This window comes from Erpetoichthys calabaricus, chromosome 1 (assembly GCF_900747795.2).
Source record: "Erpetoichthys calabaricus chromosome 1, fErpCal1.3, whole genome shotgun sequence".
Classification (NCBI taxonomy): domain Eukaryota; kingdom Metazoa; phylum Chordata; class Cladistia; order Polypteriformes; family Polypteridae; genus Erpetoichthys; species Erpetoichthys calabaricus.
This window is the reverse complement of record NC_041394.2, coordinates 109,899,948-109,917,266: the sequence shown is the minus strand read 5'-3', so window position 1 is coordinate 109,917,266 and position 17,319 is coordinate 109,899,948. Positions and strand designations below refer to the sequence as shown.

Below are 17,319 nucleotides of genomic sequence, written 5' to 3'. Positions count from 1 at the left end.
CATTTTTATCTCAATCAACTATAGTATGTATCCTAAGATTCTAAACATAACACTATGAAGAATTTTTTTTATTTAGGTGGTGAGTCTCTGGAAAAACAGCACAAAATGCAATAGTGAACTATGTAACTATGCTATATACATACACATACAGTATAAGAGATCAGCCCTGGTTTCATGCTGGAAGTATTTTATGTTTTAAGATTTAATGAGCAACAGTTCAACCTATATATCCACTTTTGACTTGGTTTTCTTGTTTAAAGTGGTAAAGATAGAGATGGAAAGTAACCTAATAACAACTGATGAAAGACTGGATGCCAAAACCACTGCAAAGAGCTGCTGTTGTAATTTTGACTTGGAGCAGGAAATGGTGTAGTTGGGCAGCAATAAGGAAGTGTAACGTGCAGTAGCCATTTCCAACTTCTGCCCATGAGGATGAAAAATAAGGCTTTACCACTAATTCTATTTTTTCCCAGATGTGACCAAAAATGGCCAAATAGACAGATTTGGTGCCATTATTAGACAATGCTGCAAAAGACTTTTGCATACACCACCTGTAGACTTTACAAACTGCAAAAGTGAGGTATTTCTAACACACTCTTTGAAATGGAGAAAAATAAGTTTTAACAAGTACCATATTTAATTTACTCAAATATTTTAATCAGATGACAGGCCACAATATTTGTTTTTTGTTGAAGAACAAAGACTGGGATCTCAAGTAGATTAGATATATCTCAGATGGTTGTTTTTTTGACCACAAAGATGGAATGCCTGTAGACTAAATTTGACAGCTCTTGGCAGAGATGATGCACAGCCCTAATATGTGGCCTAACTGAAGAGACACCAGCCACTCAAGGAAGGGGTATAAAGTCTGTTTCCTGTAAGAGGAAGGTGAGCTGCAAGCATGAGTTTGAGGCAGCAGTTCAGGGAATCTCGAACCATTACAGTAGATAGACAAGATACTAAAAAATCTTGTTTTATTAAAATGCAAAAATAGCTCCAACAGGAATTTATTGTTTTATCATATTTTATGTTCAAAGCTTAACCTTCTCTTTTGTTAACAATATCTTTTATTTGGAATGTTTATGAAGTCTGGCCTAAATGGTATCCATGATTATGGGGGGAGTTATTATGGAATGAAAAATTTTTGTAAATATGCATTTTTGGCTACCATTCGAGCTAATTAACAAAAAAATACTCTCTGACTAAACAAAGTGCTAATTTTGTACCACGTTTAAAATGCAATCTGTAGCAGTATCCCAAAGAAAAGAATGTATCTAAACAGATCAATAAGGTTTCCAACAATTTCTGTATAAATACAACAGAAAATTAATACGTTCTGACAGTCCCAAATCAATTAATGTCCAGGCATGCATAAGGGAATTTTTCTGAATTCAATAAATTTCACAAGTACCCAAGAATTCTGTTAGCAAGTTGCACTTTCTATCATTAAAGCTATCTTGCAGTTACAAAGAAATTAGTGCATTGATATACAGAACAGATACGCCAATTAATATTTAATTAGTAATACAGGAAGAGTGGGCCCTTGTTTAGCGTGCTACCTCACTGCTCTAGTGTCCTGTTCTCTTTGTGTCCAGTTTGCTCCCATATCCCAGCCTGCCTGGTGTTTCTATGCTGGTCCTGTAAAAGTCAGAGTCGATAGGTGAGTGAATGCCAGCTCCGATGCCAGCATTGTTTTTTTCCTTGCACAAAGCAATGTGCCCTAGTCCCTGTGGTCCTGTGTTGAATGATTTTATTGGTAAATAAAAAAATAGATGTAATGTAAAATAATATAAATTGAAGTAAGCTCATGTAGCATCCATTAACCTGAAGACATGTATAACCAATAATAATAATATTGGTGATACAGTGGTTAGTATTCCTTCCTCACAGCTCTAAGGCAATTAGTTTAAATGTAAGTAATTAAGAGTAAGTGTCAGAGTGTAGACTGCATATCTCCTTCATTTTCACAAGATTTTTCTCTGTTTTCTCCCTAGATCCCAAATACATGAATGGGTGTTGTTTCTATATTTGCCCAGTATGACTGAGTGATGTTGTATGTGTAAGTGAACTAGTTTTCAATGGATAAATGCCTGCTTACGCATGAATGTTTACTGGAAAAACTGAGGTAAAAATAAATGAATGTGTTAAAAATGATGAGTCTGATGGTGTGAATGAGGAGGCGCAGCAAAAAAAAACGATGTCCTGTCCTGGAATGGTTGCTGCCTTGTTCCTGATGCTGGGAGAATTGGATATATCACCTGTGATTTTGTAATGGAAAAGCAAACTCAAAAATGTATAGAAGAATAATTAGGTTAGGTTAGGAAAAATTAGGTTAACAAAATAGAGGTAAGAGGGATTTTGTCCTTGCCAAGAAGAGTAATTACTTATTAATGCCCAATGCAAATTAACCAGTTAACTGGATCAGTAATAATCCTATTATAAATTTGATAATGCAAAACTGCAAATGAGTATTTTAAGTATAAGCATGTTTCATAGAGTTGCTCTCATTTAGCACAGTCCTTTAACACTCACATAAAATATTGTTCAGCAAGATCTAACAGAAATCTCATGCAATTTACAGTGATACTGACACTAAATTTCAATTTTAAACAGCCCCTTTCAACTCCATTACATTACAACGTAAAAAATGTTGTGTACACCCATTCCCAAGCTCACTTCGAGATGTATAAAAACAAAACTTGCCATAAAGCCACACACATTTTCAAAGCAGCCACCTTGCGTACGCACTTTTCTGCTCAGTTTTGCATACTGCCGGCATCAAAGCAGTGCTATTATTTCTGTGTTGTTTTTCTTTCTTTTTAATATTCACATCCATGATGCCAGCATTATCAAATTAACCAAAATTACTTCCATTTCGTTTACAAATTTAATTTACTTGATTGTAATCATTTTGTAACAATATAATGGTGCACAGAATGGCAAAACTTTTCGAATTACCATGGCTGCTTTAGCATTGTTAGAAGAAATAGCAAATGGAAGAATTAGAAAAGAGAGCCTATTTATAGACAGTGATGTCTGGCTTCTAAGTCGATTGCGACTTCCAAGAGCTGTACTCTTGGAGCTGTGTGCTTAATTGCCACTGGATTTACAAAGGCCAGAATTGTGCTCCGTTGCAAGTTCTGTCCACTCTCGGGTTTTTAGCCGCAGGAGCTTTTAAACATGAACTTGTTGATGATCGGGAATTTCACAAATAATCAATGAGTCGCGCCATGTCAGCTGTATAGGATGGTATTATCCCCTTGTCATCCAGATATATAAGATTTCCTTACATTGTGGTTTAACTGGGAAACATCAAAGCGCAATTCGCAGCAACGTTCAGTTTTCCAAATGTATTCAGAGCTGTAAACTACACGCACAATGCTATTGCAACTGTGCCACACAAGTTACATCAGCCAGGAATAAATCACCAAAAGAATGAGCTGGCATTACATAATCTATATCAGGAGAGCCTATAAAAACAGCAACTCTGCACAGTCACAGGTGCTTTTCCCAACTAGTGTGGCAAAAGGCAAGCAGTCCTTTTAAGAATAGCGAGTCACCTCAAAGAGCCATGTAATGAGCAGAGAATTGATCCATTGTGGCGCTGAGTGCTGATACTACACTATAAAGGCACCTTTAGAGAACTAATTTGCTTATGTAAATAGAAAGCTTTTCCACTCTATTAATGTGCTGATTTATAGTGTACAGAAAGTGTGTCACATTGTGCAAGTAGGTGGCATGCTACTTAATCTGGCATACAATCATGGCTGACCGTACCTGAAAAGATGCGATATGATGAACCTGACCCTGACCCACCAAATGATCAGCCAATGGATTATATTCCTTGGTTCATTGGCCACATCTCTTACAGCATCCACTATTGCATTATGTGACTCCAGAACAGCTTCAGTCAGCACACAGCCACATGGTCGCCCGGAAGTTTCCATGGCAGATGTGTGTGTGCATCATGTTAGGGAATCCATTCCCAGGCTCCCGGATTCCCAGACATTTCCCATTCCCGGGAATGAAACTGCTGTAATTCCCGGCTGAACAGGAACGGCCAAGCTCGTATATATAGCGTGTAAAAGTGTAAAAATCGATCAAGAAATAACAGAGTTATAGTTAAAAATAATTAAGGTGGCGCCATAGCTGCAGCTTGCACTTCATCAGACAACAGCTTTGAACAGCAACTTGAAATTGCAATGCGTCAGTCTGTTGCATCTGCATTATCTGTGTCAAGAAACTTGCCATCACAGAATGATGACAAGAAACTGGAGGCATCAGTAAAAGCTGAAATGGCGGTGTTTCAGAGCAACGACAAGCACGGGCATTGTTTAGAACATGTATATCAGTATCTGATGACTGCACCGCCTACTTCAGTGGAGGCAGAGCATGCTTTCTCAGCAGCTGGCACACTCTGCACGAAGGTGCGCTCTCGCCTGGACAACCGCACGCTCGACTCATTGTGCTTTCTACGCTCTTATTACCGCAACTAACTAGATACATATATTTATATGACAGCATGAACTTCTTGTAGTTAAGGTTAGTCTTTTATTGGTGTCAACATATTGCGGTAGTTTTACTAAAAATAAGTGTCACTCGTTCTAAAACCGTTCACATGTGAGATGCCCGTGCACTGTGTCATTCCCGGGAGCCCAGGATTCCTGAATTCCCGGGAATGGATTCCCTACAGCATGTGGATCAAAGTTTGTAATATTGTCTGAAACAGAATAAACAGACGGTGAGTTATGAATCGCTTTGCACGTCAACTTTGATATCTCACCACTTCTTTTTTATTTCAGGCACTGCGCGACTTTCTGAACTTGAACTTTCGAGCATCTCCACCACGATGTATCACTCAATCAACTTCCTCTTGTTGCTTATACCACTGCTAAGGCCAACAAATAATACGTTTTTCTCTGCCTCCACTTCACCTTCACTGAAATTCTTTTTTTCCATGTGCCTTTGCCATTGCCTTTTAACAAAATACTGCATGGAAGGGGCTATTTATATTGATTTGTTAAAATACTAGCCGACGTCCACCGTAGCATACGGTGGTGTAAGAATAGGAATGGTAAACGGTGAGAAAGGAATTCAGAAATCAAGTAGAAATAAATACTTCTTGAAAGACGCAATGTGCATGTAGAATTTCCGGCCAAGTAGGATTACTTGTGAAAGTGATAAATAAATCAGGCTTTCCGAATTTACGTACTATGGCCATGGCATCCAGTTTTGTTGCATGTATCTTGGACTTCCTGGAAATATAGATGGTAATATGATCTCATTTTGCCTACACGCACGTTGTTATTTTCAGTGTTTGCTTGCAATGCGTCTGATAGTTCCACGCGCAGATCTTGTTGATGTAATCTGAGATAGTTGAGACGCACGCCCTCTGTTTTAAGATACGGATCTACGACGTACTGTTGGAATAGTTTGCCACTGGACTGCAAAATACTAAATGTATTCCTCATTGCTAATCTGTACGCGTAAAATTGGCATTGAGTAAGCATTATTCACTTGGCAGTTCTTTTATTGGGAACATGTTGTAAATCTTTGTGCCAGCCAATGTCTCCATAAGGGAATAAAAGTGGGTAAACCATAGGATCGCAATTCATATTGAGCATGGAAATCTGTTTACAGGAGTTGCCTATGAGATAGATGCAAATGTCCCTTTCGGCAGGTGTTTCGCCATCTTCTCCGACGTAAATCGCTGCAATGTCGGGGCATTGTATCGTCATAAATCTTGCCCAGGGTTTTCCTTGAAAACCATTTGTACAGATACTGTTGGATTGGACTGAGCGATTTCATGCATGTGTTTGTATGATTTAGCGAAGGGGTTAATGGTTCTGAGCATGGAATCTAGCTGGAGAAGTACATTTTCACTGCATGCAGAGTTTGCTTTATTTTGTAAGCGTACTTCAGTAGCTTCCGCTGTGTCAAAAACATACAACTGTCCATATCCTGGAGAGGTAGAAGTGTTAGCGTATAGTGGAGAGATATGGTGATAAATTTGACCATGTATTTTAAAACAGTATGGTCCATGGCCAGGAGGTTGAGTTATATATGCACCCATGGAAGCAAACGCTAGAGAGGAGTTGTATTCTCAAATGTGTTCACGATAATTTTTAGCTTCTGATGTTTGCTGTGTAAGAAGCTGTTGTAAAGACACAGGTGGCTCCCGCAAAGGTGGTAAAGCTACTTTACCGTTGTGGCAGTACCTCGAGTACTTGTTGGATATATTACGCTCAGCAGGCCAGTATAGTGCATGACATGGAAGACAACGAATAGGAATCGAGAAATGCCGTGTCGGCTGCGTGTGGGTGGGATAGGTTTTGAAGTGGAAGCAGGACGAACCAGAAGAGAAATATATATAAGAGATGTGAAATTCTGGGGTGAGTCGGGATTTATAAAGAGGAAGTGCATTGAACTTGGTATACACTCAGTTTTATGCATCTGGATTTTTTTGTGTGTACGCGCACATTACCAGCTTTGTTTGTATGCCATGTTTTAATTTGAATTCTACGCACTGTGTTATACACGAGGTCCCTGGTGATTTTTTTTTATTTTATTGCCTTATCTAACAGTCTCTTTTGTGAAGACACTTAGTACAATTCAGGGTCATAATGGATATATAGTATAGGGCACAAATTACCAGAGGTATGAATTAAACTCTCACCCAATGTGATTAAAGTTAGGATTTTTTTTTCAATTCCAATTGCAGGTCAGAAAGCTGTTAACAGTGGAAAGGGTTGTACAAAAGAAAAACTGTCCTAAACAAATAGGCTTTACCTCATTCAAAGCCTCATGGTTGTTTTTCAACTCAGTTTGAACAAGATCCTCGGATTTTTGTCTGGAAAAAGACATCTGTTCTGCTTTGACAAAGGGTATCACCACTTTTTGTTGCCCAGAATCCCACAGGCATGAAAAAGCCTTTGAGACTAATGGGAAGGACGTCTCCTCAGCTACCACAGGCCTCTTCATCATCCAAATATTAATGGTCTGTCTAAAATGTAGGAAACAAGAAATTTGAGCATTTTTGAGCTACACAATCTGCGACCCTTCTTCACTGCTATAGTCAATCTTTATTTTCTATTGAACTTGTATAAGTTACATAATGTGGCGATGAAAAATAGAAGACAATATAAACCTACATAATTAATTCAGTTTAAAATTTAAAATGTGTGATTAACTTAAGATAACGTTTTATCTATTTCATATCACATATTAAATTGTTAACATAAATAAAATGGATTGACAGCTTCATTGAAAGATAGGCCAAACAATCCTGTTCCACTGAACATGAACAATACAAAAATACACCTATGATTCACATAACACATGCTAAATCCTTTCTGCCTGGTTAAAGGTTACTGCTGCTTTGTGTTGTCTTTAACCAAGGAATATGTTTGGAACACATGGTTTCATGACCCAACAGATGATTTGGGAATCTCTTGCCACATGGCAATGAGAGAAAAAATTAAAATTACAAGTAAAAGAATAAAAATCCCAACAATTATTGTTTTTTCACAACATTCATTTTTGAAATGCCCTGTGAGTGAAACTATTATTTTGACAATTTTGAATTGTGTATGAGTCAAAGTTTGATGTACCTCCATTATATTTAGGAGTTCTCAACAGGGCTCCAGTGTCAGCTGAAATCTAACTCTTTTACTATGGGATATACAATAAAATACCTACTGTATATAAAACACTATCACTTAGGATATATATATATCTTGAGTTAACGAATCACATCATACAAGGTTATACAATCTGTAAACATATACTGCCAGCTCTTACTTCAAGCTAGCATCATACTGAACTGTCACTTTAAATTAAACATGCATAGTTAGAAGCAGCATTTTGGAACATAATAATGGCTTTTTCATAACTGAGGTTAAGGCAATTGCATGCCATGTACCAACATGCCAACTTGACACTGGCCAGTGCTGAGCTCTAGTAAGTTACAATCACAGAAAGCAAAAACACTTCACTTCATGTGTTAACTCTGCCAGAGTAATTGCATCACCAAATTTTCATCACTTTCTGTTATCTACCACCACAGTCTTCAGTATCACTGAGATCATCCATCCATCCATTTTCCAACCCGCTGAATCCAAACAGGGTCACGGGGGTCTGCCGGAGCCAATCCCAGCCAACACAGGGCACAAGGCAGGGAACCAATCCCGGGCAGGGTGCCAACCCACCGCAGGACACACACAAACACACCCACACATCAAGCACACTGAGATCATGACAAGCCTTAATGGCTGCATGAGGCTTTAGGTTTTTACTTTTTCTCTGAAAGCTTTCTGAATCCTGTCAAGGTGAAAGAACACACTTTCCTTACCTCTAGATAGGCTGCTGTCATTGCTAGTCCCACCCTGCCTATGAAGAGCTGTTCGGGAACTGCAACAATATTTTTCTCCCAGACAACCCCATGTTCTGATTTTCAGATTCTTTGAGGTCCATATGATTAATTAGATGATCATAGACACCCTGCATTTCACCATGCAGTTTGTGTGACTTGTGTACTATGAAGGTGTATGTATGTGTGTGTTAGTTGGCTTGGTAATGTAATAAATGAGAACCTCCTTACATCCTCTGTGTCAGCTGCATTGCTGAATGTATATACTGTGATAGGGTCATTCTCTTTTTTAATGTTATGATAACCAGGATATAACAATTATTATACTGAATAAAAATAAAAGTATCCAAACTAACAAGTAGTCATTTACAGAACTAGCCTCTTAAAAGAAGAAAGAAAATAATTAACATTCACAACACCAATTCAGCATCACAGGGGGCCAGCGACTTTCAAAGCAGGAACTAATGCTGAATGCCACACCAGTTCCTCATAAGGGTTTCTAAAATGTACACGTCTACACTCACATTCACAATGGACCAATTTGGAGTCACACATATCTTTATGTCTAACTACACACGTATAGAACATACTCCACTCAGGCAGCAGGGATTCTGCTGCATCCACAGTAAAGTCTTTTATGTACAGAAACACATTATATATATGCCTAAAGGTAAATGCTGAGAGAGAGCTCCTTTGATCTGTCTCTCAAGAAAATGAGAATATGCATTGTAAATCTAAATAGTCACCCTATACATCCGGGCTTTAACTTAAAACAGAACAATTATCTTTTCCATTCTGCTGTAATATGTTGAATGATTGCATGTCCTACATTTTGTTCAGATGTGCATGTAAGAATTTCACTGTACTCTGTATACATGACAATACCGCTACTACTGCTTGTTAAGCACTTTTCAATGAAGATCATTATATAAGATTACAATATACAATAAAAGACTGCTTAAGGCATTTAAAGGCCATTTATTTGCTCATGAAAAGACAAAATTGACTTGCTTCTGTACTTCATAGTACTGTAGCTCCTGTGGACTGGTAATAATCTGGAACATAAAGAAGGTAATGATAATGTTCCTGTTTAATCTCACTCTTGTTCTCTATCTTTCTCCCTCTTCTAAGCTTAATAAGTTGGTGGATACTGTGAGGCTTTTAACCTCATATCGAGGTCACTGCAGTCACAACCAGGGTGATGAATGTCACTAATTTTCTACACTGTCCAAGCTTCAGTTCCCATAAAAAGCCCACATCTTCATAGCCTGTCCTTCTAAAGAGAAATGTAATCTCTACTCTTCTTACTTGGAACCATGAGCTAAGATCTGCTGATCTGAAAGTCTCCAAGATGGTAATGTCAGCCTCTGTTCACTTTCCCCCTAAATCTGGAAATTTTAGCCTTCTAAGGAAATTCTATGTATCCCTAGCACAGGCTGCATCTCCTTTTTGGATGTACCATTTAATATTCTTATGGGGCTTTCAGTAACATGATACAGCTTATTCCCCCAATTATGTGCCCTGAGAACAGGCATAATTACTTACACGCATTATGGATAAATCGACTCTATCTGACCATGCATGTAGGCAACCACAGAGCCACTTACTGTTTTACTATATATCTGTTCTTTGTATTGTGATGCTCCAGATCTCATGAAAATGTAGAGAATCTGTCGATTCCAACAACATGTCATATTAGTCTATGTGCCATGTTACTGGGAAGAAAACTCTGTTATAAAGTATAGCCTTTACAGATTGCATTGTAGCCCACCTGTTTATCCTAGCTTTTTTTACATTTTAGTCTTTATATACTGAAACAAAATTACAAGATTTGAAAACAATTGCTCAATCAGAACTGCAAGTGATACTATATATCACTGATATAATTAAAATATATAATTATACTGTTTATGATATTGCTGAGCTTTTCAATGATCTGACACCCTTCCACGAATTTTCAGCACTTCTTCTGCAATTATGGTACTTTTTTTATATTTGCACACAGTTTTCACAGTTTATCTGATGTATTATCATTCAGAACTGACATAAATGGAAAGCTGAATTTGTACTGAATCAGAGGACAACAAGAACTTTGTCACGACTTTGTAGTCAGAAGTAACAAGGTACCCACCCAGGTTGACATTTTTGGTTTAAGTCAGGAAAGGTTAATTGAAGTAAGGAAAAAATCAAGAACCACATTTCAAGAACACGTTGGGCTCCATTGTTGTCCTGTGTGACCTCACAGCATTCACAATATGTATCCAATATGTTTAATATTAATAACTGTGCATTGGGCAATTGACTATTAACTACAAAAGCAGGTGATCCATCGGGTCATTTCTAGCCTTTCTGAGACCCCTGTGTCTTCCTCCACCAGGAACATAACCTTGGCATTAAAAATACAATTAAATACATATTTATAAATAAAGTACCTTGCAAATGTATACAAACATATGAATGATTTTCTAATTTTACTGCCAAAAATCCTACACTGAAATTTTGCTCTTTGTGATTTTTGTTTCAAAGCACTGAAACTGAAAATTATTTTTCCATTTGACAGTGTATTTATGTTTGATGAAAAATATTAAAAATTAAATAAATAAATGGCAATAGTTCTCACTCTCAGGATTTTGCACTCAGTTTAAATAGCCTTAAGATAGGGCACATCAGTACATTTAGAGAAACAGAACATAATTATAACATTACATATAAAACCAACAGAAATAACAGAAAGACATGAGAAATAATCATTAAATCATTAATGAAAAGAACAATAAAACATAAAATACACATACATTCATTCTACTACATACCACTGATGATGTTATCAGGAAGATAATAAATAATAAAATTAATAGCACTTTTCTGACATCTTGTAATGTCAGAAAATCATCTCCTCTGGTTTCACAAGCATGACAGTGACTTTAGTTTACTCCAGTGCACTATACAAGAGCCCCTACATCAAATTAATAAAGATCTGTTGGTATGAAGTAGAACAAGGTGTTTGCAGGATGAAGATTTGGCCAGAAAACTGTCTTCACCTTGTTGAATCAGTGACTCCAAGAATTCTGGCTGTTTTAGAGGTATCTAAAGGTGCACCAAATAAAGAGAAACTCTTGATGCAAAAAAAACACTGCTGCCACTCTGAGGTCCTCCTGTATTGTTAAGCTCCTCACACTTTAACAGAGAGTGGGCCAGAAATTCTGCACAGCAACCTACAGTAATATCTACTGCTTGCACTTGCACTCTCATTCTTTTGGTCAAAAACTCATGACCATAGTTAAGTATATTGTAGACTGACTGAAAATTAGAATGTTTTGCCCAAGATATTGCACAATGTACACTGAAGTTGCGGGGGTAACTCATTGGCCAAATTAACTAACACCTCCACTCATAAACAATACACTGAGGCAGGGGTGTCGAACTCCAGGCCTGGTGGGCCGCAGTGGCTACAGGTTTTCATTCTAACCCTTTTCCTAATCAGTTTTCACTGCTAATTAACTCTTTTTCCCTTCATTTCAATAGCCCTGTTTTTAAGGATTCAGTCCTCCTGAATTGATTTGTTTCTTCATTAAATGGCAGCCAAACAGAAATGAGACGTGAAACGAGCCAACAGATGACCAGCAAAACTGGGATTTCAAACTCCAACTAATTTCACTCCAACCAGTTTCTTAATGAGAAGCTGGTCCTTGCTGTTAATTAAGCCCGTTATGTAATTCAATGGCTTGTTGCTGCTCTCATTCTGCCACAGCAGATATTTCCAAACTTGTTGATTTTTCTGTTTTTTCTAAGAACACCGTCAAAATGTTTTGGTGACCTGAGAGACCAACCTTACTGAGACCTTCACCTTTCTTTATTTTCAGATATTGTGTGATGGGCACAGGTGAGCTGGTCATATGGTGACTTGTTTGTCTCATTATTGTTTGGCTAGTAATTAAGGAAAAAGAGACAACTAAGGGACCTGAGTCAAGTTAATTAAAACTAAGGCAGAAGAAGTTAATTAGCAGTAAAAATGGCTCACTAATGAAGAATAGTGATGAAAATGAAATCATGCAGCCACTGCGGCCCTCGAGGACTGGAATTCGACACCTGTGCACTGAGGTATTTCAACTACTCCATTTGAAGAAGTTACTCCCCTCTACCTAGTTTCTTGTCATGTTATCAACCAGAGGGTGTATAAAATAGTGATGTGATTCTCCTAGCATTCAATGTTTTAGATTAAAAATAAACCTTTTGCGAGGTTGTTTTTTTAGAATAATGACTTTATTTTGCTCAGAATATTTACTTTAGGTTCGATTAACACTTTGGGCTTTGGTATTCTGGTTCATTTGATTTCCTGATCTTTGCCAGTTTAATATACCTGTAGCTTGTGAGGTAGTCTATCCATCTCTCAGTGAACATTTATACTGTCTTTACCTCCATAGCAGTACTAAAGCTATGATGTGGTCCAGTGCATGTCGAATATCATAGATTAAGGCCTAGAAGACAATATCATCCACAAAAATCAAAGAAGATACTAAGTAGTGTAATTTCTTTCTTATTGGAATATGTTAGAATATACAGTATTCTACTGCTCATAATGGTTTCCAAAATCCCTTTTGAGACTGCTCAAAAGTTATTCTTCATGGCTTCTGTAAACTCCTACACATGAGATTTTGCTTTGTCCATTCCAATAAATGCAGTGTTCTTGGCCTACTGGTACCTCTTAATATAATCTAGAAATCCTAAACACCTCCCCACTCTTCAAACCCCATCTGCACTACATGAAGTCTTTATTTTTCAGTTTAATATGTCCCTACAGTAAAGTAGTACAGATCCAGAGTTTTAGTCTTGATACCTTCTCATTATCTTTGGATCATAACACCTTATCTTGCTTTCATTACTGAGGTGTTAAACAGAGTTCATTCAGAATTTATGTCTTACACCTCCACCAAAATGCAGGAGAATCTTCTTCAGAGGTGAAAGCTGAAGTTAGTATAAGCAGAAGCATCTGTACCATCAATACTCGGGTGTTTTCTCTGCACAATGCAAAATATTTGATTAGGATAACTTTAGTTCATTTATCCATCACAAATTAGGCCAGAAAAAAATATTTTAATGAGACACATCTTTCTGTATAAGTAGCTGTGATATACTATTCCTGTCCGTAGGAAACATACGTATTACAAAGATATTGGTAGAAGTCTCTTACCCCTCCTGCAGTATAACATTAGCAGAAGATAGGAGCAATAGATTCTGTTCACAGTCGGAGGTTGGTATGACTTCCTTTACATGGCACTCCTGCTTTTGTAAAGACTTCAGATCAGATGGGGAACTGATGAGTAAGTGGGAAAAAAAAAAAACTATTAAAGGTTTTCTGCATATTCCATGGTCAGTTGTTTACTTGTCAGCTTGCCTAGGTAAATGATGGTGATTTTCTTAAACTATGCAAAATGTTAAAAAAAATGTTAGAAACTAATTTACTGACCTCTTATTGTTAGAACATCCATTAGTTCAAATTGCAACAAATTGTGAACTGATTTCTAGCATATAGGTTGATCAATATTTTGTATGTCTTTATTTGTAAATCAGACAAAGCAAATGTAATATGTGTTTCAGGAGACATGTTTTATTTCCTACGGTGGGCTGGCACCCTGCCCGGGGTTTATTTCCTGCTTTGCGCCCTATGTTGGCTGGGATTGGCTGCCGTGACCCTGTAGTTAGGATATAGCGGGTTGGATAATGGATGGATGGATGGATGTTTTATTTCATTGATGAGAACAGTAGTGCTTTGATGTTTACCTCACCAACCCCCAGTCTTTAGGATTGACTTAGGATGGTGAATTTTTGGTGAGGTGGATGGAGCATCAGTCCAGCTTGGCAAGGGTAACTGTGTTTGGACTTAGAGCCTATAAGTCACTGCCTGTAGGAAAGCCATAAACTGACTAAACAAAGCAACTGGGGGATGACTTGTACCTGAATTCTATTGGTCTAAAGTATGGCCATTTCTGATTTGGTTTTGAATTGGAGGTCATTCCTCACTATGACGTCCCATTGGTTTGTTTTTTTGGTAAGAATGTTATAAAGCTGGTTACCTCACCTTTACCTACATATCTCTCTCACAGCATTGGGTGAAGAGAACACAATGAGGAGCACAACTTAGTAGCTATACTGAGACAGGCCTGTCCTGAAGAAAGCTGACTAGAAATGATGACTTGACCAGAGACATCTGAGTAAATATACTACACATCTAGCATTTATCAGGTTGCATGGTTGGCAATATTCACATGTACTTTGCTTCATTATTATTATTTTATGAATATTATCAATAGTACATTATGAAAATGTGTAACTTAACTCCTGCTTGTCCTTTTACTCTACTTAATTGCCTGAGGTTAAGAACCATAGCAAAAGTTAGACCTCTTATAACATTGCAAGATGCTGAGAAGTTAGTTCACACTTTTGTTTTCAGTCGGCTGGATTACTATATCGCACTCCTCTCAGGACTACCCAAAAAAGATATCAATTGATTGAAACTAGTGCAGAATGCAGCTGCTAGAATCTTAACTAGGAAAAGAAAATCCTAATACATCTCTCCAGTTTTGATGTCACAACATTGGTTACCTGTATCATTTATTATTGACTTTAAAATACTACTTATGGTTTACAAAGCCTTAAATAATCTCGCTCCATCCTATGTTTTAGAATGTCTTTCACCTTACACTCCAAATCGTAACCTAAGATCTTCAAATGAGTCTCTGCTTATAATTCCAAGAGCTAAATTTAAAAGAAGTGGTGAGGCAGCCTTCTGCTATTATACACCTAAAATCTGGATTAGTTTACCAATAGAAATTTACCAGGATAATAACAGTGGAGCACTTTAAAAAACTGCTAAAAACACATTATTTTAACATGGCTTTCTCATAGCTTAATTTTAGTTTAAACCTGATATTTTGTATATGCATTTAATTATCATTATCATTCATGGTGGCTCCAAAATCCATACTAACCCCTAGTTTCTCTGCTGTTCTTTTTCCAGTTTTCTGTGGTGGCGATCTGCGCCACCACCACCCGATCACAGCACCTTGATGTCCCTACATTGATGGATTAAAGGCCAGAAGTCCACATGACCATCATCATCAAGTTCTTCCATGTGAAGCCTGAAAACCATGAGGACTGATTGAGATCATTTATGTTAGGTAGAATGCCTAGCGGGGGCTGGGCGGTCTTGTGGCCTCGGAACCCCTACAGATTTAATGTTTATTCTCCAGCCCTCTGGGGGTTTTTTTTCTGTCCTCCCTGGTCATCGGACCTTACTATTATTCTATGTTAATTAGTACTACCTAATTTTATTTTTTATATTGTCTCTTTCTTCATCCTGTAAAGCACTTTGAGCTACATCATATGTATGAAAATGTGTTATATAAATAAATGTTGTTGCTGTTGAGGTTATAGATGTAGAAGAGAAGGTGAGAAGACCTCTCAAATACCTTATAAACAGTGGTAAGTCTATGGGATTTGAGAAATTCTGATAAAGTATACACAATAAAGAGTACAAAAGAGGAAAGAAGAGTCAAATAGGACACTACCAAGACAAAACAGCTTGTGAAAGACAAATCAAATACAAGGAGTTCTGTAAAATAAGAAATTCACTTTTTATTTGTTATTGCTTCTAATGCACTTTATTTGCTATTACCAGAGTAAACTAGCTGAAAATACCGGTTTAGTATTTTCAGTGATTGTCATTTAATAATTATTATGTAAAAAATAAAAAGGGGGGCGGCACGGTGGCGCAGTGGGTAGCGCTGCTGCCTCGCAGTTGGGAGACCTGGGGACCTGGGTTCACTTCCCGGGTCCTCCCTGCGTGGAGTTTGCATGTTCTCCCCGTGTCTGCGTGGGTTTCCTCCGGGCGCTCCAGTTTCCTCCCACAGTCCAAAGACATGCAGGTTAGGTGGATTGGCGATTCTAAATTGGCCCTAGTGTGTGCTTGGTGTGTTTGTGTGTGTCCTGCGGTGGGTTGGCACCCTGCCCGGGATTGGTTCCTGCCTTGTGCCCTGTGTTGGCTGGGATTGGCTCCAGCAGACCCCCGTGACCCTGTATTCGGATTCAGCGGGTTGGACAATGGATGGATGGATGGATAAAAAGGGTACCAGTGTGTCATAACAGTCAGTGATAGAGAAGACCAATACCAATTATTTACGGACTGGACTTTTGTCATGCCTATGGAAAAAACTTGATACAGACAAAAAAAACACCACAAAGGTCAGTCATGGTGCTGATGTATTATACATATACAATATTAATTCTGCCATAGACCAGTACCACAAATACACAGACTGTGAAAAGGCATCTTAGCTTTAAGGGTAAACAAATTCAGACACCAAGTATCCTATCTCAAATGTGAAACATCAGAAAAATCCCTGAGAGAACATAAAGAATAGAAGTCAATCCCAGAAATATAGCAGTAAAACACTCTGTATTGTGTTCTACCTGCTAGTATAATAGAATTTTCTGAATTCCTGCTTCACTTCTTCTAGGTTTCGAAGGCCATTATCACCCAACTGAAGATGCTCTGCAAGAAAAGCAAAACTGTTGTCAGTGGTAAACTCGGCAGTTATCAGATAGGAGACATTATAGTGTAACCTTTGATAAGTATACACATTTCAATATTGCATCCAGATTTAAAGGATCCAATGCAGCCTTTCTTCCAAAAAATTATTCATTCCAGATGTTGGAAGCAAATGTGTCTGTATTTTACCTACAGTAACAACTATATTGCTCGTAGTGCATTTCTTCCTGCTCAGGCCGTTACTGTTTATTTTTGATTTTCTGACCTTTTAGTTTCAAAAGCCTAACCAGCTCTTTTTCCTGCTGATGTAGAAATTTCTTTGCTTCAATCAGAATCTGACACTGTGAAAAAAGAGAAAAAAATTGAATCCTGCATAAATGGACATTGTCCAGGTCCCAATAAA

General features: G+C 37.8%; 1 protein-coding gene across 1 annotated transcript in view; it reads right to left on the bottom strand.

The window, feature by feature from the left end:
* The window catches only part of LOC127526795 (uncharacterized), a 32,567-nt gene that overhangs the window by 14,308 nt on the left and 940 nt on the right, over positions 1-17,319 (bottom strand). The window contains exons 2-5 of the mRNA XM_051923598.1: positions 17,182-17,257; positions 16,838-16,919; positions 13,560-13,682; positions 6,790-7,003 (exon numbers count right to left, since the gene is read on the bottom strand). Coding sequence (XP_051779558.1) covers positions 6,790-7,003; positions 13,560-13,682; positions 16,838-16,919; positions 17,182-17,257 — 495 coding nt within the window. The remainder of the gene's footprint in view (positions 1-6,789; positions 7,004-13,559; positions 13,683-16,837; positions 16,920-17,181; positions 17,258-17,319) is intronic.